Genomic DNA, 21,724 nt, shown 5'->3' with positions numbered 1-21,724 from the left:
GGCAGGCGAGAATTCTACCACTGAACCACCAATGCTTCTGTTATTCGATAATTTAAAGCACTGAAAAAGAAGGTAAACGACCTTAAATAAAGGACCTTAAAGTAGCAGAATAATAGTATTTGTATGGTGGATCCCCACGCACCAGCACGCTGCTGCTCGTGATGGAGGCGACACCCCCACAACCACACGACCCCAGCCCCCATTTGAGCCCCACTGTCCCCACCGCCGCCCTTTATAGCCCCGCCTCGATCCTGATTGGCTGCGCGAGCACCTGCTGGTGTGGCGGGAGAGCGCCGCGCTTCCCCATTGGTCGCGCGTGTGCAGCCCGGAGAAGGGAGCCGGTTTGAATTCCGCGCGCTCGGCGCCGATTGGCTGCCTCGTGAGGGGGGGGCGGAGCCTGCAGGGGAGGGCGCCGATGCCTCCTGTGGCGGCTCCGTGCAGCAGCCGGGAGCGCTCCCGGCCCCGCGGTGCCCCGCGGGGCCCCGAGCAGATCCGGAGCCGTTTCCCTGCCCCGCTCCTGCGGAACGCCCCGCCGGGGCTGCTCCTTAAAGTAACCGGGCAGCCCCGGGATAAACCGCACCGGAGCGGTTTCAGCGCCGTGTTCCCGTCCCTAAGGAACGATCGTTCCCGTAGCCTCCGGCAGTGCCCACGGGGAACCCGCGGGGCGCCGCCCTCGGTGCTTGCTGGAGCCCCAAGTGGCGGCTGCGCCCCGGCACAAAGCGTGAAGCACGGTTCCCGCTTTTCCCATGGAATTGATGGGCGCGGAGGGATCCAAAAGGCGCGATTCGATTGGCCGGCAAGCAAACCCTTACTGACCAATCAGAGCCCTCCTTCTGGAGCCGCTGTATTTGCATGCAGGGTGTTCCCCTGCGCGTGCCGGCTGCTCCGTCTCAGCCAATAGGAATGCGCAGAGCTGGAGCCGCTCATTTGCATAACGCCGCTATAAAAACGGCCCCGCCGGCTCCTCGCCTTCACTCGTTCTTTGGCTTTCTGGTGGTAGAGGTGACCGGAGCAAGAGCACGATGCCTGAGCCCGCTAAGTCAGCGCCCGCCCCTAAAAAGGGCTCTAAGAAGGCGGTGACCAAGACCCAGAAGAAGGGCGACAAGAAGCGGCGGCGCAGCCGCAAGGAGAGCTATTCCATCTACGTGTACAAGGTGCTGAAGCAGGTGCACCCTGACACGGGCATCTCCTCTAAGGCCATGGGGATCATGAATTCCTTCGTCAATGACATCTTCGAGCGCATCGCGGGTGAGGCTTCGCGCTTGGCGCATTACAACAAGCGCTCCACCATCACCTCCCGGGAGATCCAGACTGCTGTGCGGCTGTTGCTGCCTGGTGAGCTGGCCAAGCACGCTGTCTCTGAAGGCACCAAGGCAGTCACCAAGTACACCAGCTCCAAATAAAGCACCTGGATCCAGCTGCAGGACGTGTTCAGCTCAACTCAAAACCCAACGGCTCTTTTCAGAGCCACCCACCTTCTTCCAAAAGAGCTGCTATTGCTTCTGAGATACCCACGATATTTTCTTGTTGATTAAGGTAGCTTGCCTTATCGAGCGTAAGGTTCTGAGATAGCTTTAAAGAAGTGATATTTTACAAAATATTTTTGAAATACGTTGTTTTCTATTTGCTAGTAGAACCTGCTTTAGGGGCTGCAGTTATAGGGTTGCTGCCAGATTATAGGAAGCCGATAAACGCCAGGTTGGGGGGGGGTTTGCTGAGCCCATGGTGCTGGGATCCTACCGAGCTCGGGCGCGAACATCGCATTCAAACCGCTGCCCTGCTCCGATTGGTCCGCACGGGAGGAAACGTCACTGCAGTGTGGGCTGAGTACAGGGAGCTGCGGTGCAGGTTTCAATCAGGTCCGACCAGAGACTTCAAAAGGCTGGGGGTGGTGCTGCTGGGGAGGGTGAATGAAGGAGGCTTTGTTCTGTTTCCTAGAGAGCCTTCTGTTTCCATAGGCGGCTTTTTCTTTATTATTATTTCTATTTTAATGCTAGACGCATACAGGTAGACTGTGCGGTGGGAGTACATTTTGCCCTTGGTTTCTCTTTTTTAAGGTTTCATGGAGACCTTTCTATAAAGAAACCGGTCAGAATTACTTAAAGCCAATTCAATGAAGCTTCTTCGAGGTGCTAAAATAGCGTTACTTATATAAAAGATTTTTTTTAAGGATGTGTAATAGATCTATCCAAAGAAAAAAAAAAATTGATAATCTAGTTTTGGGTTTTGCTGGGGAATGAAACCCTCATGTTGCTGTTTGCACCCCATAGTTTTTATCTGGGGAAAACGGGAGTTCTTCCTGTAACATAAGATGAGCAGGGTAATTCTGAGCTGCTGTGCTTTGATTTTCCGTATTCCTTGCTTACAGTCACTAATGTTGTGTGGCAATGAGCTGGGGGTCTAGACTGGCCCATAGTGACCCTGCCTGTATGCAGTGCAGGTAGCAAAAGAAAAAAAAAAAAAAGTAGAATATGAAGAGGTGAACTGAGATGTGGTTTTGCGGGGGGAAGTGTGTATAAATACAGTTACAATTTCTTCCTCTGCTCTAGCCCTTTGGTAACTCGCCATAGCCTATAAATGCGGCGCCCTTAAAGACATAACCCATAAGGAAAGCTTTGTGGTGGGTTTCAGCCATGCGGCGGGATGCAAACGGCGCACAGCCATTGGTTAAATGGATTCCTCAGCGAACCAATCAGCGCGTACACTTTGGAGCCGCTTCATTGGCGTGGTTGGCGGGGCTCCGGGATGAACTGCGCCGCGTGGTGGCCTTTCAGCCCATGAGAGCTCGTCAAATGGAGCCCTCATTTGCATAACGTCTCTGTGCGAGCGGCACCCGCGCTTCCCCCGGGTCCCGGCGCCCGCCTCGAAGAAGGCGGGGACGGAAAGGGCGAAGAAAGGAGACGAGAAGCGGCGGCGTAGCCGCAAGCCGAGCTGCTCCATCTTAAGTGTATGGGGGACTGGAGCAGGTGCACCCCGGAACAGCCATCACAAAGCCCCGCAGTGACTGCTGCATCAGCTCTAAATGAGGGAGGGGGCCTGGCCTCATTTTCACCCCAACAGCCCCCCCCCCTCCCCTTTGGGGCCACCCACACGTTTGAGTCTTTATTTGTAGGAGGTGCTCCCTTGGGGGTTGTTAATAAGGGCTTTTAATGCTTTAGGGTGATAATGATTTATTCACCAGGGTGTGAGTTCCCTATCTCATCCTGCCTCCCCTGCTGTAGGTAGCAGGGCAGGGGAAGGCTCCACCTGAGGGAGGGTTAATTAAGATATCAGCCCTGAGATGCTCATTACAAATCAATTTAAAGCCACTTTAGAAGGATGCAAAACAGGAACACAGTGGCTGTGCCTGAAAATCAGGGTTTTTTTCCGGGGGCACCATTTACCCTTCATCCTGAAGGTCTCTGCATCACCTGCATTCAAGCATGCTCCAAATCATTTAATCCTAAAGCAATTTATTCCCCCAGCACAAGCACTATTATTTCAGGACTTGTTAAATAAAATGTGCTTCCAGATTTCAGCACATCACACCTGACCCCAAACACAGCTCACCCTGATCTTCCAGCTCTTTTCCTGATGCAGTGGGTGGCTCTTAAAAGAGCCTTTGGGTTTAAAGAGAAAAATCTCAAGGTTCCTTCACAAATCCGCTTGCTGCTGCCTCACTTGCCCTTGGCCTTGTGGCTCTCAGTTTTCTTGGGCAGCAGCACAGCCTGGATATTGGGCAGGACACCACCCTGGGCGATGGTGACACCCCCCAGCAGCTTGTTAAGCTCCTCGTCGTTGCGCACAGCGAGCTGCAGGTGCCGGGGGATGATGCGTGTCTTCTTGTTGTCCCGAGCAGCGTTACCTGCCAGCTCCAGGATCTCAGCTGTCAAATACTCCATGACAGCAGCCAGGTAAACAGGGGCACCGGCCCCCACGCGCTCAGCGTAGTTCCCCTTGCGCAGCAGGCGATGCACGCGGCCCACAGGGAACTGGAGACCGGCGCGGGACGATCGCGACTTGGCCTTAGCCCGGGCCTTGCCCCCCTGCTTCCCGCGCCCCGACATGTCCTGCACCCCGCTCACACCGCGACTGAGAGCGCCGCGCCCCGGCCCTGCTCTTTTATACCCTGCAGCGGATCGAAACGGCACCTTTCTATTGGTTACGCTGCCTCTCTCTGGAAGGACCAATAGGAGAGCAGCGCCGTAGATGGGACTGCAGGCGGATCTTTTGAGCGGCGTTTCTTCGTGGTGGGCGGGGCGTAGAGGCATTGGCCAATCAGCGAGCACGCTGAGCGGCGACCGGAGCTTATAAAGGGGGGTGGGTTGCGCGGAGGGGGCCAGGGTGCGGGGTTCGGCGGTGGAGCGAAGAGAGCGTTTGGGGCAAAGTTCCACGGCGAGGCGGCGATGGCTTCTGTTCGGGCTGCACTCCTTGCTTCTTCCCTTGCGTTGCGTACAGAAATTTAAGTTGTATAACCAAGTTTTTTTTTTTTTTTTTTTAAACTTATTAAAGCTCTTTCTACCTCGATACAAGCATTCAATGGGGTTAAGAGGAAGCAGCTGGTTCGCCTTACCGCCTTATAAAAAAAGCCTAAAAAATTAAGGTTTTAAAATTTATTTAGTCGTTATTTAGCGGACAGAAGCATTCCGGGCTGCCCGAGCGCCGGGCTCCGGCCGCGGCTCGCAGGCCTAAAGGCGGCTTCACCGCCCAACGCTGGTGCTGGGCTGTGATTGGCCGCTCCGCAAGCCGGCGGCCTTCCCATTGGTCAGAGAGAGGCCGGGAGGCGGGAGCTGGAAGGGGTGGTTCTCACTCAGGTCCGCCCCCGGCCTATATAAAGAAGCTCCGCCCAGCGCCCCCGGCAGCGCGGCCCGGTGCGGTCTCGGGGTCCGTTTCCCGTCAGTTTTCCCCGCTCCGCTCGCCAACCGTGGAACCTTTTTCCTTTTTCCCTTCAAATCCTTATGCGCCGAGTCCTCTTCCCACCGAACACAGAAATGTTTTTTTTTTCCCTTTTCCCTCCCTGAACTCCAAGGCGCACTTGTGCCCTCCTCGAGCGTTCCCACCGCTTTCACTCCGAGCATCCCGTACCGCCACCAGCCTCACCAGCTGCCCCACGCTTCACATTTCCAGAGAATCACCAAAACACCTCGACTGAAAATATTCAGCATTCCAACCAGAACTCTCTAAAACCCATGAGGAGGCGATAGGAACCTTTAAACAAGAGCCCGGATAGCTCAGTCGGCAGAGCATCAGACTTTTAATCTGAGGGTCCAGGGTTCAAGTCCCTGTTCGGGCGACCAGAATTATTTTGCCGGTGGCCTCCCCGGGTCCCTGCCCTCATCCCTCCTCGCCCCAACCCGGCTCCCGCGGCCCCCGCAGCCCGGGGCCGGGCTCCTTTAGCGGCGGAGGCTCCGCGGGCGGTGGAGCCGTGAGGGGCCTGGCGGGGCTGCCCGCGCGGGCCGGTCCCATGGTGTAATGGTTAGCACTCTGGACTCTGAATCCAGCGATCCGAGTTCAAATCTCGGTGGGACCTTGCAGCATTTTTGCGGGCGGCGCCGTCTTTTGTTCTGGGGGGGGCCCTGGGTTGAGGGGACCCCGCTCCTGGCCCTTGGGGACAGCAGAGGGAAGCCCCCAGGGGACTGCGTGCGGTGGCACAAGGCGTTGGGGACAGAGCCTGGATGCCACCACGCTTTGGGGACCGCAGGTGACGTCCCCTGTAGGGCACCCCGGTGGTGTCCTGGGTTTGACGACGCCGTGGGACACCCAGCACGGGACACCCAGCACGGGACACCCGACGTGTGGGGACAACGCTGCGCTGCCCTTAGGGACAGCGTGTGACACCCCATCACGGACCACGTGTGGCACCCAAGGGGTGATGGCGTTTCACCCCATCGAGCCACCCCCTTCTTGGGGACTACAAGTGCAACATTTTCCTGTCCCCAAGGGGAACTGAGAGTGGCCACTCCCTGTGCCACTCGCTCTTCTGCTCTCGGTGGTGGTGGGACAACCGGGTGCAGCCTTGTAGGGGCTCCCAGTGTCTCCCAGTGCCTCCCAGTGCCGCCATCCCCAAGCTACTCCCGCCTCATGGCACCAATGGTGGTGGCTTTCATCCTCAGTGAGTGACACGGGGACGTGGTGCTGGGAGGGGGGGACAGTTTGGTGGCCCTGTGTTCCACAGCCCCCGTGTCCCTTGCAGGCTGGTGGCTGGTGGCACGCAGCAGGGCGCAGCACCGTGAGTTTGGGAACAGGGGGGACGGGGACAGCGATGGGTTAGGGGGACACGGGGCAGGGGACGGGGGTCTCACTGCTGCTGTCCCCATCCCAGCACGCCAACCCCTCCTCTCGCTGCACCCCTGCAAGGGGGTGGCCCTGGGGGACAATGTCACCCTGCGGTGCCACCTGCCCTGGCCGGCTCTCCAGGTCCTGCTCTATTGGAACGAAGCCCGGATTCGGCACCAGTACAGCACTGGGGAGCAGAACACGGCCGAGTTCGTCTTCGAGGCCATAGAGTGGGGACACACGGGGACGTACCGGTGCCGGTACGAGGACAAGGAGAGAAAGATGTCAGCGCTGAGTGACCCCGTGGAGCTGTTGGTGACGGGTGAGGGGGACAAGGGGGTGCCCCCGGGGCTGCCCCGACGCCCAGGGGTGCCCCCCCTGTCCCCACGGGTGTCCCATCTCTGTCCCTTCCACATGCAGATGCCAAATACCCCCCTCTGGGGACGATGCTGAGCCCTAGCAGACGCGTGGAGACGGGGACCAACGTCACCATCCAGTGCTGGGCATCCCATGGGGCCACCTTCCTCCTGCATAAGGACGGGTGCTCGCCCCCCACCCAGCGCCAGGACCCCCACGAGGGGCCCATGGCCACCTTCACCCTCCTCGGGGTGACCCCAGCCGACGCCGGCACCTATAGGTGCTCCTACAGCCCCCATGGGTACCCCTTTCTGTCCTCACCCCTCGGGGACAAGGTGACACTGGAGGTGACACCGGCTTCTGGAGCACCCCAAGGTAAGGGGGAGCCCCCCCCTTTTCCCCTCCCCATTTAGGTGCTGAGGTTCCCCCCCCCCTCAGCGTCACCCATGGGTGGCTGTGTCACCACTTCCCATCTCCAGGGACGGCTGGGGGTGAGGACACCGCAGCATCTGGGCCCCCACAGGCACCGAGGGGGGGCCCCGGAGGACCCTGCTTGTGGCCGTGGGGGGGGGGCTGCGCTGCTGCTGCCGCCCTCGTCTTCAGCCTCGGCCTCTTCTTCCTCCTCACCACCTGGAGACACCGGACACGGAGCAGTGAGAGCCGTGGCAAGGAAGGGGTTAAATGGCTTGGGGGACACCCCCCCCCCCCAAATGTGTCACCTGTGTTCCTGGGGTCCCCCATAGCCCCCCCCCCCCGTCCCCGAGCACCCCCTGGGGCTCCCTATGGACTCCCCCCCTGCTGTGGTTGAGGGGATGAGTGGGGGTCCCTCGGGGGTCCCTGCTGTCCCCTGGGGGTGTCCCCAACCCCCTGGGGGCTCCCCAATGGCCCTGAGGGTTTGGGGGGGGGGCTGTGTCCCCATATGTGTCCCCACCCCATAAACTCCTGCTCCCCCCTTTTAGGTGCCTCCCCCCAAGGGCTGGGGGCCACGGAGCTCCAGGTGAGTGCCTGGGTAGGGCGCCCCCCCCCCCACGGGACCCCAAATCCCGACCTACCCAATGAGACCCCCCCTCAGGCACCCCCGGGGATCCCCAAACCCTGCCCAAGGGGACCCCGAGGCACCCCAAACCTTACCCAACCCACCCCAGCTCCATGGGCACCCTCAAATCCCACCCGTGGGGACCCCCAGATCTGCACCACCGGCACCCGCAGACCCCAAACTGAGCCCCCTCCAAGCCCCAAACACCCCCCAGACCCCATGGGCACCCTCAAACCCCCACACGTGTGGGCGACGGCCCCGGGTTGCAAAACCTCGAGCACCGCCCGGCACATTTCACCCACGTTGCCAAAAACCCTTCGACCCCATAATAATTTTACGGCGAGCGAGCAGCCGGGGTTGCAAATCAGGGCTGAAGGTGAGTGACACAGCGGTGAGGTTGCGCTGAACCTGCGTGCTGGTTGCTTTTTGATTATTATTAATTAGCAGAGAGGTGAAATAACCCTTCAAGATACGGCTTGCTGGGCGCCCACACCCAGCTTAAAGATTTAAATGGGATTTAAATGGCAGAGCTTGGGGCATTTTGGCTGTCGTTGTTGGGTTTTTATTTATTTATTTATTTATTTTCTGGTCTGGTGATGAAAGAAAACGTGGTTTTTGTCACCGTTCGGACTGGGGGTTGTGGGGTGGTGAAATGGGGCCGGTCCCACCCGGCCAGGGCGGAAAATGCAGCCGGGTTTGCAAGAAATTGGGGGAAAATGAGAAGATTTGGGGGTGGGAGGGTTCTGAATGGGAACAGCGGTAAGGGGAAGGCTGAGAGTGCCCATTGTCCCTTTTTATAATGAGAAGGGAAACGGGGTTTGGGTGGAGGCCGTGGGGGATTTATGAGGCTTTAGGGGATTTATGGAGGCTTTGGGAGATTTATGGAGGCTTTGGGGGATTTATGGAGGCTGGGGGGGACTGATGGAGGTTTTGGGGGCTCAGTGGAGGCTTTAGGGGGCTCGGTGGAAGGTTTAGGAGCTCAATGGGTCTTTTAGGGGCTGGATGGAGACCTTGGGGGCTGTATGGGTGCTTTAGGGGTTGGATGGAGGCTTTGGGGGCTGGAGAGAGGCTTTAGGAGGGTGGACGGAGGCTGGATGGGAGCTTTAGGGGCTTGATGGAAGGTGTAGGGGCTGGATGGAGGTTTTGGGGACTGGATGGAGGCTTTAGGGGATTGATGGAGGCTTTAGGGGATTGATGGAGGTTTTGGGGGGATTGATGGAGGTTTTGGGGGGATTGATGGAGGTTTTGGGGGGATTGATGGAGGTTTGGGGGTCTGGATAGAGGCTTTAGGAACTGGCTGGAGGCTTTGGGGGTTGGCAGAGCTCCCCTCCCATCGCTGCCTCCGGGGAAAACCCAGCCGGTAACCCAAAACCAAGAGCAGGTGGATGGGAGGACGGCCAGGAGGGACGGACGGACACTTGATATTTCCACACCCGTTCGGCTCAGCAGACGCGGCTCCAGGAGCGGGTGCCGCAGACGGACGGACAAGGGACGGACGGACAGACGGACGAGGGACCCGCTGACGCAAGCCGCCCCCGCGGTGCCGCTCCACACCCTTCAACCCTAGGCAGGGCGCGGGGCGGCGCCGGGGGAGGGAAAAAAAAAAAAAAAAAAAAAAAAAAAAAGCAAGAGGCAAAGGCAAAGAAGAAAAAAAAAAAAAAAAAAAGAAGAAAGAAAAACAAAACCAACCCAGGGGCAAACGCGCCGGGGCAAGGTGCGCGCGGGCGGCGGACCTTGCCCTGCAGAGCCCAGCGCCGAGGGGTGACCATGCTGGGGGTGGTCACGGCGGCGGTGGCCGGGCTGCTGCTGCTGCTTCTGCTCCTGCGGGACCGCTTGTTCCCTTTCCTCTGGGAGGACCTGGGAGCCTTCTTGGCCTTGGGGGGGGCTGCGGTGCGCTGTCATCGCCGCCTGTCCCGGCGTCCCGCCGTCACCCTCCTCGAGGTGTTCCAGGAGCACGCTCGACGCCAGCCCCACCGTCCCCTGCTGCTGTTCCAGGACGACGTCTACACCTACCGGGACGTGGAGCAACGCAGCAACCGCGCTGCCCACGCCTTCTCCCAGCGTTTGGGCTTGCAGCCGGGCCAGACCGTGGCCGTTTTCCTCCCCAACGAGCCCACCTACGTCTGGACATGGTTGGCGTTGGCCAAGCTGGGCTGCTCCATGGCGTGCCTCAACTGCAACGTGCGGGGCCAGGCGCTGCTGCACGCGCTCGCTGCTGCTCAGGCCACCTTCGTGCTCGCCAGCACCGGTGAGTGGTGCCCTTGGGGGGGTGTGAAAAGGCTGGGGGGGGGTCTGCTGCTGCTGCTCGTGCCTGCTCGTGCAGCTTCGTGCAGGGGTTGCACGCGTTGGTGTGCTGCAAGTGTGGGCTGCGTGCTTGTTGGGGGTCCTGCGTGCAAGTGCAATGTGTGATGGTGGCTGGGCATGGATTTTGAGGCGTGTCAGGGGCTGTGCATGGATTTGCAGGCTTGTCAGTGGCTGTGCATGGATTTTTAGGCGTGTCAGTGGCTGTGCATGGATTTTTAGGTGTGTGTGTCCATGTATGTTTGTACATATCAGTGGCTGTGTATGGACTTGCATGCATGTCAGTGTCCGTGCATGTTTGCATGCGTGTCACCGCATTTATGTGCATGTGCATCAGTGGCTGCATGTGTCTGCTCACGGATTTGCACACGTGCATGTGTCTATGCATGAATTTGAGTGTCAGTGCCTCTGTGTGTGTGTCTGCACGCGTGTTGGTGTCCCTGCATGACACCTGTCAGTGTCCATGCGTGGACTTGCGTGCGTGTCAGTGGCTGTGCACGTTTGCACGTGCACAGATTTGCACGTGCTGTTGCCTGCACGTGTCTGTGCGTGAACCGGCGTGTGCCACACGTGTGACTCTGCGTGACTGCACGCCTGTCAGTGGCTGTACATGCATTTGCACGCCTGTCAGTGCCCCTAGCTGCTCTTGCACGTGTGCCTGTGTTGCTCCACACATCACGTGCGTGGGTGGCTGCTGTTTGTGCAGGGTGTGGAAGCGTGCAAGAGGTCACTCACACGGGGCCACATGTTTGCACGCCCAGGCGTGGCCACGGCCGCAGCCCTTTGCTCACGCGTGTGCACCCCCAAGCCTTGGTCATTGTCGTGGGGTGCACTGGCCGTGCCAAGGCTACAGGTTAATTATTGCCAGATCGTTGCCGGGGCCAAAGGTCCTTTTGTTTCCATCACAAGGACGTTTTTGGGAGTGGGAGGCAGGAAGAAAACACTCACGTGTACGTACTTGCTTGGGGCACCCATTGGGATGCTCAGGGTGCCCCTTTTGGGGTGCTTTGGGTGCCCTGCTGGGATCCTCGGGGCTCTTGTATGGGGCACTGTAGGTGCTGGTCCTATTGGGGTGCCCAGCTGGGATCCTTGAGGCACCCAGCCAGGGTGCCCATCCAATTGAGGTCCCCATTTGGGGTACACCGGGTGCCCTTTTGGGATGCTTTGGGTGCCCAGTTAGGGTCCTTGGGGTGCTCATTTGGGCTGCCCAGGGTTCCCATTATGATCAAGGTGCCCATTGGGAGCCCACCTGGGATCACTGGGGAGCCCAACCACAATATCCTGGGTGCCCATATGATCAAGGTGTCCATTTGGGGTCCATTGGGTGCCCACCTGGGATCATTGGGGAACCCAATCACGATGTCCTGGGTGCCCATATGATCAAGGTGTCCATTTGGGATCCATTGGGAGCTCATATGGGATCACTGGGGAATCCAACCATGATACCCTGGGTGCCCATCTCATCCAGGTGTCCATTTGGGATCCATTGGGAGCCCACTTGGGATCATTGAGGAACCCAACCATGATGCCCTGGGTACCCATCCGACCAGGGCACCCACTTGGGGTACACAGAGCACCCATTTTGTGCTCTTTCGGTTCCCTTCATGGATGCTCAGAGCACCCCCCCGATTTGGGGACCTCCTCACCCTGGACCATGCCCCCTTGTCCCCGCAGAGCTCCAGGAGGCCCTGGAGGAGGTGCTGCCAGCCCTGCAGCGTGACGGCATCAAGGTCTTCTACCTGAGCTCCACGTCGCCCACGCCGGGTGTCGAGGCCCTGCTGCCAGCCATCGAGGCGGCCTCCGACAAGCCCCCGCCCAGCCACTACCGCGCCGGCATCACCGCCACCTCCAAGGCCATCTACATCTACACCTCCGGCACCACCGGTGAGGCCTCGGGGGTCTCCTCCCTGGAGAACGGCATCTGGGAGGGTTGGGGTGCCATGGGCGAGGAGCTGGAGGGGTGGGCAAGATGGTGTGGGGGACACCAGGGAGGCTGGTGGGGTCTTGTGGGGTCTTTTCTGCAATCCTGAGTGTCCTGAGTCCAGCTGGTTGGTTCCCCGTGAGGGTTGGGTGTCCCCAAGGATGGCGAGCCACCATGTCCCCGTTGGGACAGGGAGGACAGGACGTCCTCGGTAGGACCAGATCCCACCCCAACCACCACACGAGGCCTTTAGGGACAGAGACCCAGCACCCCGAGGGAAGGGTCTCGCCCTCCCATCCCACGTGGGCGCCTCCACGGAGGACGTTTCCCACCCCCAGGGCTGCCCAAAGCGGCGGTGATCACGGAGCAGAAGCTGCTGATGGTGGCCAGCCTGGGCCGGATCTGCGGGATACGGGGCACCGACCACGTCTACACCACGCTGCCGCTCTACCACTCGGCCGGGCTGCTCATCGGGGTGGGAGGGTGCCTGGAGATGGGTACGTACCCCACGGCCCGCGTGGGGGGAGGATGGACAGACAGACAGACAGACAGACAGACAGACAGACAGGGATGGATGGATGGATGGATGGATGGATGGATGGATGGATGGATGGATGTTTTATGGAGTTGGATGGATGTTTTATGGAGCTGGATGGACGTTTTATGGAGCTGGATGGATGGATGGATACATTATGAAGGACACGTGGATGTTTTCTGGAGATGGATAGATTTATACGGAGATGGAGGTATGTTTTCTAGATATTAATATTTTCTGGAGGAGGACAGAGATATTTTCTAGAGATGGATGTGCTTATAGAAATGGATGGATGGCTGCTTTGTGGTGGTGGATGTTTTTTAGGGATGGATAAGATAAATGTAAGGCTGGGGATGGATGCGTGGCTGCTTTAACGGAGATGGATCGATGGACATTTGTCTTCTGGAGATGGACTGAAGGATGATGGAAAAACGTGCAAGGGTGGAGGGGAGAAAAGGAGAGATATTTACAGTGATAAATGGAGCAGTGGGGGGATGGATGGGATGACAGATGACAAAAAAAGTGAGAATGGGGAAGGAAAGAAAGAGGAACGAAGAGACAACAGAAAAGGAAAGAGGTCATAGATAATGGGTGAATGTGGGAGGGATAAAGAAAGACGAAAGGATGGATGGAAGGATTAATGGAAAAAAAAGAGGGAAAAGAGGAGGGAACCATCACCCCACCGTGTCCCCGCAGGAGCCACCTGCGTCCTGCGTTCCAAATTCTCCGCCTCCCAGTTCTGGGACGACTGCCGCCGCTACAACGTCACCGTCATCCAGTACGTGGGCGAGCTCATGCGCTACCTCTGCAACACGCCCAAGGTGAGGCCCGAAATTCACCCCCGGGGGGGACGCGACGCCACGGGGCGGGTGCTGAGATGGTTTTTCCCTTGGCAGCGTGACAACGACCAGAAGCACGGGGTGCGTTTGGCTGTGGGCAACGGCCTGCGGGCGGAGGTGTGGAAGGAGTTCCTCCAGCGCTTCGGGCCCATCTCCATCTGGGAGTTTTATGGGGCCACCGAGGGCAACGCCGGCTTCATCAACTACACCGGCAAGATCGGGGCCGTGGGCAGAGCGAATCCGTTCCTCAAGGTGAGCCACCAGCGGTGGCGATGGCAGGGAACAAACGCAGATGGCCTTGGGGAAGCCAATGCTGGCCCTCAAGTTGGGTTGACCCAAGAGTGGGAATCTCTTGGTTGCCCTCCTCATAGCGACCAACCTGGAGAAACCAACAACATCCACCAGGTTGGGTTCATGCAAGAGCGGGATCTTCCAGATCCCCTCTTCATGTCCAAAAGGAGTCCCCTCCACCTCGTTGGCCAGTATTGACTCAACAGTCCATCAGGTTGGGTTCATACAAGAGTGGGATCTTTGGTATCTCCTCTTCACGTCCAAAAGAAGTCCCTTCCACCCCACTGGCAAACATGGACTCAGCAGCACTGACTCAAAAGCCATTTTTTGGAGGGCCTGTGGTGACGTGGGCATCTTCACAGCCCCAAGAAAGGCCACCTGGTCTCAATTCTTGGTCTCCAGCCACCACCATGTTGAGCAAAAGCTGCAAAACTATTTTTTTTCCACCCTTTTCCCCCAGCTGCAGCTCTCAGCATTCTCCCCCCAGACCTTTCATTGGAAAGGCACGGTGGGTGAGCTTGGCGAGCAGTTGAACGTGTTTGATTAAATCTTAATTAAATATAAACGTGGGATTAGTTCGGACGGAACACGAGGCTATGCAAGATGTTGGGATTGGGTGTGGTGGGGTCCATGGGTTTTAACAAGTGAGTAACGAAGGATGTTGTAAGCAAAGATGTCCTCCCACCCTTTTTTATCCTGCGTTTCTCTTCTGCACGCCGATTTCTCCTCCAGAGCTTCGCTCCCTTTGAGCTGATCAAGTACAACGTGGAGCAGGACGAACCCGTACGCGACGAGCGAGGACTCTGCATCCGCGTCCGGCCCGGTAAGAAGAGATGAGCCTCGCGAGGGCCTTTTTGGCAGGGGAGAGACAACAGAGGGTGGAGATCCATCAAAGCCAGCTCTTGGTCTTTATCACCATCGTCTTGGTGGCACCAGAAAAGCACCAAGGAAAACGGCAGCATCCCCGTTTTGGGGCATGGGGATGACGTTCTCCAGCCCCAAGGCACTTTGCTGACTGGCCCCAACCCTCCTCTCCCTCCCCGAAGGTGAGACGGGGCTGCTGGTCATCAAAATCACCAAGAACACCCCCTTCTACGGCTACGCGGGCGACTCCAAGAAGACCGAGAAAAAGATCTTGAGAGACGTCTTGGTCAAAGGCGACGCCTTCTTCAACAGCGGTGACCTCCTCATGATGGACCACGAAAAATTCGTCTACTTCCAGGACCGTGTGGGAGACACTTTCCGGTAATCCTCTCCACCGTGGTCGTGCCCACGTCCACGTGGGCGATGCCATCCCCCAGCCCGAATTCCTCCTCCTCACAGCTTCATCCCTTCGCTTCCATAGCTGGAAAGGGGAGAACGTGGCCACGACAGAGGTGGAGGCCACTCTGGCCATGGTGAACTTCATCCAGGAGGTCAACGTCTACGGGGTGTCCGTGCCGGGTGAGTACAGGGCGGTGCAGAGGGCGAGTGGGACTAAAATAAGCACCCAGGGATCCTTCAGGCAGGTGATGTGGGCTACGTTGCTCTGAGAGGCCAGGAAAAAGGCTCAAGTAGGACTTGTTGACCCAAAATAGGAGGCCAGTGTTGTTTTGGGCTCAAAACTACTGCTGCAGTGGTCCAAGAAGAGTAAAACACGGCTCTGTTGCCCAAAATAAGCATCTGATGTTGTTTTGGGCACGCAACACGTCCACATAATGGTCCAACTGGCCACCAAGGAAGCAAAACCAGGATTTAGTCACCCCAAATAAGAGTCTGGCATTGGTTTGGGGGCACAGCGTGGTTCTGTGAAGGGCTGAGCAGCCTCCAAGAAGGTTAAGGGGTGACCTGGTTGTCCAAGCCAGGATATTTTGGACATGCAACATGCCCCACAATGGTCTAAGCAGCTACCACACAGAGTATAGAGGGATTTGGTTGCCCAAAAGAAGCATCTGATGTTATTTTGGGCAACCAATGGCCCACGTGGCCACTGGGGACTTGGTTTCCCCAGAGAAGTGCCTGGGGTTTTGGACCCACCGCGTCTCCTCCTAATGGCCCGATGGTCACAACGAGGGCTGAAATGGGACAAACTGACCCAAAATACGCACCCAGCGTTGCTTTGGGCATGCAACAACTCCCCGTAACGGCCCAAGTGGCCACCAAGAAGGGTAAAATGAGACTTGGTTGCCCAAAATAACCTGCCAGCTCTGCCCGCAGGGTGCGAGGGGAAGTGTGGCATGGCAGCCATCCGCCTGAAGCCCGGGATGAGCTTCGAGGGCGAGAACCTCTACGCCTTCACCAAGGAGACGCTGCCCAGCTACGCGGCCCCCCGCTTCGTGCGGATCCAGGTGAGCGGCCCCGGCTTTGGGGGGGCTTCCCGGGGGGTGGTTTTCGGCCTCTCGTCTTCCAGCGATGGCGTTGGGGCTTCTGGTGGTGGCGGCACCCAGAGCTGATGACGCCGTCGGGGCCAGCTCGTGCCGGGGTGGCTTTCTGACGATGGTCTCAAGGTCCCCGACTTCTGATGACATCTTTTGGGTCACCCCGTTTCCAAAGACACCTCCTGGGTCCCCAAGGCGACGGTGACACTGGGGTCACCCCTTCCAGCGCTGTCACCTGGGTCCCCCTGCGCCGACAACTCCCCACGTTGAACATTTTGGTCCCCACTTTCCAACGACGGTGCCGTGCCAGCGACACCCGCTGGGGTCCCCACATTTCTGATGATGGTCACACCGCGCCGGTAACGTCACCTGTCCCCGTTTCTGACGCCATCTGTCCCCACAGGAAGCCCTGGAGATCACGGGGACCTTCAAGCAGTGCAAAGGCAACCTCGTCAGAGAAGGCTTTGACCCCAACATCATCAAGGACCCGCTCTTCTTCCGCGACGAGAAGAAGAAGTCCTACGTGCCCATGAACACCGACATCTACGCTGCCATCCAGGAGGCGAAGATCAACCTGTAGAAGGAGCCGTGCCTCGGGGTGACAGGCGAAGCCGATTTGGGGGCTAATCAGGCTTTTTTACCTGTCTTCAGGGATGTTTCTAACAGCATTGGAGCATGACGAGGGCGAGAGGCTGGTTTTGGTTCTTAGCATCGTGCCCGGTGCCTCCGCACGGTGCTGGCTGTGGAAATTAAAGGCTTAAGAATGATTATCTGGGCCCAGATGGGTGCCTGGATGATGAGGGATGTTTTCTGGGGACCAATCTGTGGGTTTCCCCTTCAGATCGTGCCCCCAAAATCCTCCCCATCGCTGGGAGGGGAACACTCGCTTGGCGCCAGCCTCCTGCTTGCCCAAGGGCTGGCCCTGAAGACGGATCGTGCCCCAAAACACTTTGTTCTTCCCACAAATCTGGCGCAAAACTGATTTATTTCTCCCTGATCCACTTTTCCGCCAGATTGAGCACCTAAACCAGATCAAGAAAGCACCCCCGAGCTCCCCAAAAAAGGGGACCAACACAACAAACGCCCGACCCCGCTGCTCACCCGCCTCGCTGAGCCGCTTTAGCTCACCAACCCTGCTGATTTCTCCCCAAAACGCTTTCCTGCCCGATCAGCGAGCAAACCCGACTCGGTGTCGCTGTCCTTTCCCCCCCCACCCCCGCAGCGTTCCCAGAGGCGAGCCGTCGCCTTGTTTTTTTTTTTTTTTTTTTCATAGAAAAGGCGAAAACGCTTCGTTTATTTACAAACCTTCCCGGCGGCGCCGCGGCGAGGAAGAGGAGGCGAGCCCTCACCGTCCGCCGTCGGCGGCGCCCAGCACCTGCGGCTCCGCGCCCTGCGGCGGGGGCTCCTTGGGGACCCTCCGGCCCTCGGGGGGGGCTCGTCGCTCTCGCTGCAGCTCGCCCACCCGCAGCCTCAGCCTCTGCTCTCGGCGTTTGCAAGCCTGGAGCTGCCTCTGGGCTTTGTCCAGGGCGTCCAGGGCGGCTTCGGCGCGGCGTTTCCAGAGCAAGGCGCTGCCCACTTGGTAGCTGTGCTCGCTCTGGATGTACGCCCCGGCCGGCGGCGGCAGCCTCAGCATGTAAAGGGAAGGTGAAACGGGCCTGGGGGGGGCCGGGGGGGCACCTTCAGGGAGGGCGGGGGTGTCTGTGGCTTCTTCGTCCCCTGTGGCCACCAAAAGGGTGTCCGGGAGGGGACCCCGTGCGCCTAAAGGGCCGGGAAGAGCCGGGACCCCCCCAGGGTCTTCGCCTTCTCGGGGGAAACAGGAGACGTCGGAGGAAAAGGGGGGGTCCGGGGGGGATGTTGCGGGGTCCTGCCTGTGTGGAGAAAAAAGGGGGGGGTTAAATGGGGTGGGGGGGAGATGGTGGCAGTGTCCTGTGTCACCCCCCAGACCCGGTGCCCGTCCCGGGACTCACTTCCACTTCCCGGTGGCCCGGGGGGGCTTTGGGGTGTCGCTGTCGGGCGGGGGGAGCTTCGGTTTGGTGTCCCGGGGGGTTTTGGGGGAGGTCGACTCGAAGACGGTGGGGACGGCCCCTTCCTTCAGGCGGTGGTAGCCACTGCGGTGGGGGGGGGAAGAGCAAGGAGGTCAGTGTGAGGCACCCCAAAACCCACAGGGACCCCAAAACCCACAGGGACCCCAAAACCCTAAAGGGTCCCAAAACCCCGGGGGGGGGGGGGCGTCACCAAGGAAACCCAAACCCAATAAGGTCACCAGGGCACCCCAAAGCCTTGGAGAGGTAAAAAGGGGACCCCAAAAAATGTTTTAGGGTCTCCCAGGGTGACCCATGGACCCCAGAGGTTTGGGGTGGGGGTCCTAAGGGTGCCCCCCAAAGATTTAGGAAAGGTTTTGGGGGGATCTAAAACCCAGGGGGGGTTCCCCAAAAGCCCTGGGGGTGTCTTTAGAGGGACCCAACACCCACAAAGTCCCTGGGGGGGTGACAAAACCCCCACATCCCCGGGACCCCCAAAAGCACTGGGGGGGGTTCAGGACCCCAAAATGGGAAACTGAGGCACGGGGGGGAGGGGAGGGGGGGGTGATGGGTTGGAGCAAACCATTTCCACTGACGGAAGGGGGAGGTCTGGAGGAACCCACCTTAAACCAAAGCAGGGGGGGCGTCCTTAATTACGGGGGGGCTCCGTAATTAAGAGGGCCCATTCTCTGGGGGAGGAGGCGGCTTAATTAAGCGCCTCGTTAGCTACCTGAAGCCGACTATCTCGAAGCAGCTCTTCTCGAAGTGCTGGGAGCAGAAGTAGATGTATTTAGAGGCCGGGTCCCAGCGGCCCTCCCCGCTCGCGTCCCGCCGCCGGCTGTTCTCCAGCCACAGCGCCCGCCGCGGGTTGTCCTTCTTGGGCAGCCTGTGGGGGGGCAAAAATAAAAAAAAAAGGGGGGTCACGTCGGGTTTTGTGGCCGAAATCCCCCCAAAATGCTGGTTTTTGAGAGGTTGGGGGGATGGCTCCCCCCCAGCAGCCACCAATGGAACGGGCCAGGGAGGGTTTGTTAATGGGGAGGGGGCTGAACCATTCCTAAAATGGGGGGGGGGCACATAACTGGGCCAAACCATTATTGGGGGGGGAAAGCAGATACATGGACCAAACCACTACCAAAATGGGGAGGGGGGGGGCACCTGGGCCAAACCACTGATAGAAGGGGGGGGGAGGGAAACACACCTGGGCCAAACCATTGGTAAAAAGGGATGGGGGGACACCTGGGCCAAACCACTGCTAAAAGTTGGGGGGGGAGGCACCTGGGCCAAACCATTGCTAAAAGGGGGGCGGGGGCACCTGGGCCAAACCACTGCTAAAAGGGGGGGGGGGGGAGGAGGGAAACACACCTGGGCCAAACCATTGCTAAAAAGGGAGAGGGGGGGCATCTGGGCCAAACCATTGCTAAAAGGGGGGGGAAACCTGGGCCAAACCACTGATAAAAGGGGGGAGGGGGAGGCACCTGGGCCAAACCATTGCTAAAAAGGGAGAGGGGGGGCACCTGGGCCAAACCATTGATGGAGGGGGCAGACCTGGGCCAAACCACTACCAAAATGGGGAGGGGGGAACACCTGGGACAAACCATTGGTAAAAGGGGAGGGGGGAGGGAAACACACCTGGGCCAAACCATTGCTAAAAAGGGAGAGGGGGGGCATCTGGGCCAAACCACTGCTAAAAGGGGGGAGAAACCTGGGCCAAACCACTGAAAAAAGGGGGGGGAGGCACCTGGGCCAAACCACTGCTAAAAGGGAGGGGGGGGCACCTGGGCCAAACCACTGATAAAAGGGGGGGGGGAACACCTGGGCCAAACCATGCTAAAAAGGGAGAGGGGGGGCATCTGGGCCAAACCACTGCTAAATGGGGGGAATCCGGGACAAACCCTTGTAAAAAGGAGGCAAAGAACACGTGGGCCAAACCACTGCTAAGAAGGGGGGGGGGGCACACCTGGGAGAAACCATTGCTAAAGGAGAGGGGTACACCTGGGCCAAACCATTGCTGGGGGTGGGGGGGGGGTTACACCTGGCCTAAACCAATGCAAAAGGATTAAACCGAGAGCCAAAAGGTGAAAAAGCAACAAAATAAAACTGCCGCAAAAGGGAGAATTGAGGAAAGCCCCCCCAGCAAGACCATTTGGGGGGGTAAGGAGGGGTCCCCACAGGGGGGGCGGCCCCCTGAGGAGGTGTGGGGGCACCCACCGGTGGAAGGAGATGCCTCGGTTGCGGGTCTCCCGGGTGTCGCGGGTGCAGCAGCCGGCAGCAGAGCAGTGACGGGGCATCTGGGGAGGGGGGAAGCGAGAAGGGTCTCCCATGGGAAGACCCCCCCCCAAAAAAAGAATTGCCAGCCCCTCCATGCACCTCCAGATACAGCCAGGTGCTGAGACTCCCAAGTGCCCTCTCGGCACACCCCAGACCCTTTGGTGGCCCCCCCCCAAATCCCTGTGTCCCCCTCAGAGCCCCCCCCCATATCCATGCTCCCCTTGTTGACCCCAGATCCTTCCCCCAGAGCCCTGTGTAACCCCTTGGAGCTCCCAGAGCCCCCCCAGTGCCCCCCCATGAGCAGTCCCAACCCCCCAGCACCCCCTCCAGGGTCCCTCCATCCACCCTGCTGCCCCCCCCAGCCCCCATTCCCCCCCCACAACTCCCTCAGAGCCCCATATACCCCCTCCAGGATCACTCCACCCACCCAGAGCCCCCCCAGGGCCCCCCCACGAGCAGTCCCAACCCCCCAGCGCCCCCGCCAGGGTCCCTCCATCCACCCCGGTGCCCCCCCCCAGCCCCCATTCCCCCCCCAAAACTCCCTCAGAGCCCCCAGTGTCCCCTCCAGGGTCCCTCCACCCCCCCCAGGTGCCCCCCCCCCAGCCCCCAGTGCCCTCCCAAACCTTCCTTAGAGCCCCAGGCGCCCCCCAACCTCCCCCAAAGACACCCCAGCCCCCCATAGCCCCGCCCCAGGTGCCCCCTACCCAACCCTATGGGACCCCCCCCCATAAGAAAGGAGGGGGGAGGAGAGGGGGGGGGAGGAACCTGGGGTGGGGGGGCGATGACGTCACGGCGCAAGGGGCAGCCCGTTGCTAAGGGCCGCGGTTGCTAAGGGGGGGGGGGGGCGGAAGGGGCGGGCCGGGGACCACCGGAGGAGCCCCCCCAGCCCCGGGGTCGGTGCCCCCCACCCTCGGGGGGTCGGGGGGCGGGGCAAGGGGCGGGGCTTGGGACCGGGGCCGGTGCCGGGGCCTCACCTCGGCGCTCCCATCCCGCCGCCGCCGCCGCCGCCGCCTCCGCCCGCCCTCAACTCTCGCGAGACTCCCGGGGTCTCGCGGAGCCCCGGCCCCGCCCCCTCTCCCTCCTCATTCGCCGCCGTCCGCCGCCCGGCCCCTCGTTTGCATGCCGCGCCGCGATTGGTTGCCGCGCGCGCTGATTAACATAGCCAGCCCCGCCTCCAGCCCGCGCGGTGGTTTCAAGGCTCCCCCCTCCTCCCGCTGGGCTTGGGGCTGTTTCAAGGCTCCCCGGGTGCAGTTTGGGGGGGGGGGGGGTCAGGACCCCCCCAAAAAAGGGTCTCGGGGGGGTTTGAGCCCCCCAGGCTGAACCTAAGGGGGGGTTTCCAGCCCCCCACAATGGTTTTGGGGTGTTTTAAGGCCCCTCCCACTCCGGGTGTTCAAAAGGAATCTGGGGGGGGGGGGGGGTCACAAATTGGGTTATGGGGGGGGGCTCAGGACCCCCCCCCCAGCAAGGTTTGGGGGGGGGGGGGCACTTCAAGACCCCAAAAAAATGTGGTTGGGGGGGTCTTCCCCCAAAAGGACATCAGGTG

General features: G+C 59.7%; 5 protein-coding genes across 5 annotated transcripts; 3 read left to right on the top strand and 2 right to left on the bottom strand.

Annotated features, from left to right (window-relative positions):
• Positions 1-995: 995 nt before the first annotated feature.
• LOC311220377 (histone H2B 5-like) lies at positions 996-1,663 on the top strand. Its single transcript, XM_084303882.1, has one exon. The coding sequence runs from the start codon at positions 1,023-1,025 to the stop codon at positions 1,401-1,403; it is 381 nt and encodes a 126-aa protein (XP_084160008.1). The 5' UTR covers positions 996-1,022; the 3' UTR covers positions 1,404-1,663.
• A 1,993-nt stretch (positions 1,664-3,656) lies between these two features.
• LOC311220376 (histone H2A type 2-C-like) lies at positions 3,657-4,046 on the bottom strand (the record flags this gene model as incomplete). The annotated part of the gene is made up of 1 exon (XM_084303881.1): positions 3,657-4,046. One exon carries the CDS (start codon positions 4,044-4,046, stop codon positions 3,657-3,659), a length of 390 nt encoding a protein of 129 aa, XP_084160007.1.
• Positions 4,047-6,060: 2,014 nt separating this feature from the next.
• Positions 6,061-7,833, top strand: LOC311220289 (osteoclast-associated immunoglobulin-like receptor; the record flags this gene model as incomplete). The annotated part of the gene is made up of 6 exons (XM_084303789.1): positions 6,061-6,091; positions 6,173-6,208; positions 6,302-6,577; positions 6,676-6,987; positions 7,572-7,609; positions 7,822-7,833. 6 exons carry the CDS (start codon positions 6,061-6,063, stop codon positions 7,831-7,833), a joined length of 705 nt encoding a protein of 234 aa, XP_084159915.1.
• A 1,282-nt stretch (positions 7,834-9,115) lies between these two features.
• LOC311220357 (long-chain fatty acid transport protein 2-like) lies at positions 9,116-16,654 on the top strand. The gene is made up of 10 exons (XM_084303864.1): positions 9,116-9,896; positions 11,624-11,833; positions 12,209-12,367; positions 13,102-13,226; positions 13,302-13,496; positions 14,268-14,358; positions 14,582-14,780; positions 14,881-14,978; positions 15,732-15,862; positions 16,296-16,654. The coding sequence occupies exons 1-10, from the start codon at positions 9,416-9,418 to the stop codon at positions 16,470-16,472; spliced, it is 1,866 nt and encodes a 621-aa protein (XP_084159990.1). The 5' UTR covers positions 9,116-9,415; the 3' UTR covers positions 16,473-16,654.
• Positions 16,655-17,138: 484 nt separating this feature from the next.
• On the bottom strand, positions 17,139-21,218 carry THAP7 (THAP domain containing 7). Its single transcript, XM_084303929.1, has 5 exons — positions 21,156-21,218; positions 20,122-20,201; positions 18,644-18,799; positions 17,860-18,000; positions 17,139-17,760 (listed from the first exon to the last, which is right to left on the bottom strand). Exons 2-5 carry the CDS (start codon positions 20,199-20,201, stop codon positions 17,238-17,240), a joined length of 900 nt encoding a protein of 299 aa, XP_084160055.1. The 5' UTR covers positions 21,156-21,218; the 3' UTR covers positions 17,139-17,237.
• Positions 21,219-21,724: the final 506 nt, after the last annotated feature.

The sequence above is a fragment of the Netta rufina genome (assembly GCF_964035555.1).
Source record: "Netta rufina genome assembly, chromosome: 31".
Classification (NCBI taxonomy): domain Eukaryota; kingdom Metazoa; phylum Chordata; class Aves; order Anseriformes; family Anatidae; genus Netta; species Netta rufina.
The sequence above is the reverse complement of the archived record's forward strand: the minus strand, read 5'-3'. Positions and strand labels throughout refer to the sequence as shown.

Excerpts from the sequence above, each read along its gene's own strand:
- LOC311220357 (XM_084303864.1), top strand. The coding sequence starts at position 9,416 with ATGCTGGGGGTGGTCACGGCGGCGGTGGCCGGGCTGCTGCTGCTGCTT. Across the intron at positions 13,227-13,301 it reads ACCTCTGCAACACGCCCAAG|CGTGACAACGACCAGAAGCA; the intron begins GTGAGGCCCGAA and ends TTCCCTTGGCAG. Across the intron at positions 15,863-16,295 it reads CCCGCTTCGTGCGGATCCAG|GAAGCCCTGGAGATCACGGG; the intron begins GTGAGCGGCCCC and ends CTGTCCCCACAG.
- LOC311220377 (XM_084303882.1), top strand. The coding sequence starts at position 1,023 with ATGCCTGAGCCCGCTAAGTCAGCGCCCGCCCCTAAAAAGGGCTCTAAG.
- THAP7 (XM_084303929.1), bottom strand. The coding sequence starts at position 20,201 with ATGCCCCGTCACTGCTCTGCTGCCGGCTGCTGCACCCGCGACACCCGG. Across the intron at positions 18,001-18,643 it reads TTCGAGATAGTCGGCTTCAG|TGGCTACCACCGCCTGAAGG; the intron begins GTAGCTAACGAG and ends CCCCCACCGCAG. Across the intron at positions 17,761-17,859 it reads CGGGCCACCGGGAAGTGGAA|GCAGGACCCCGCAACATCCC; the intron begins GTGAGTCCCGGG and ends TTCTCCACACAG.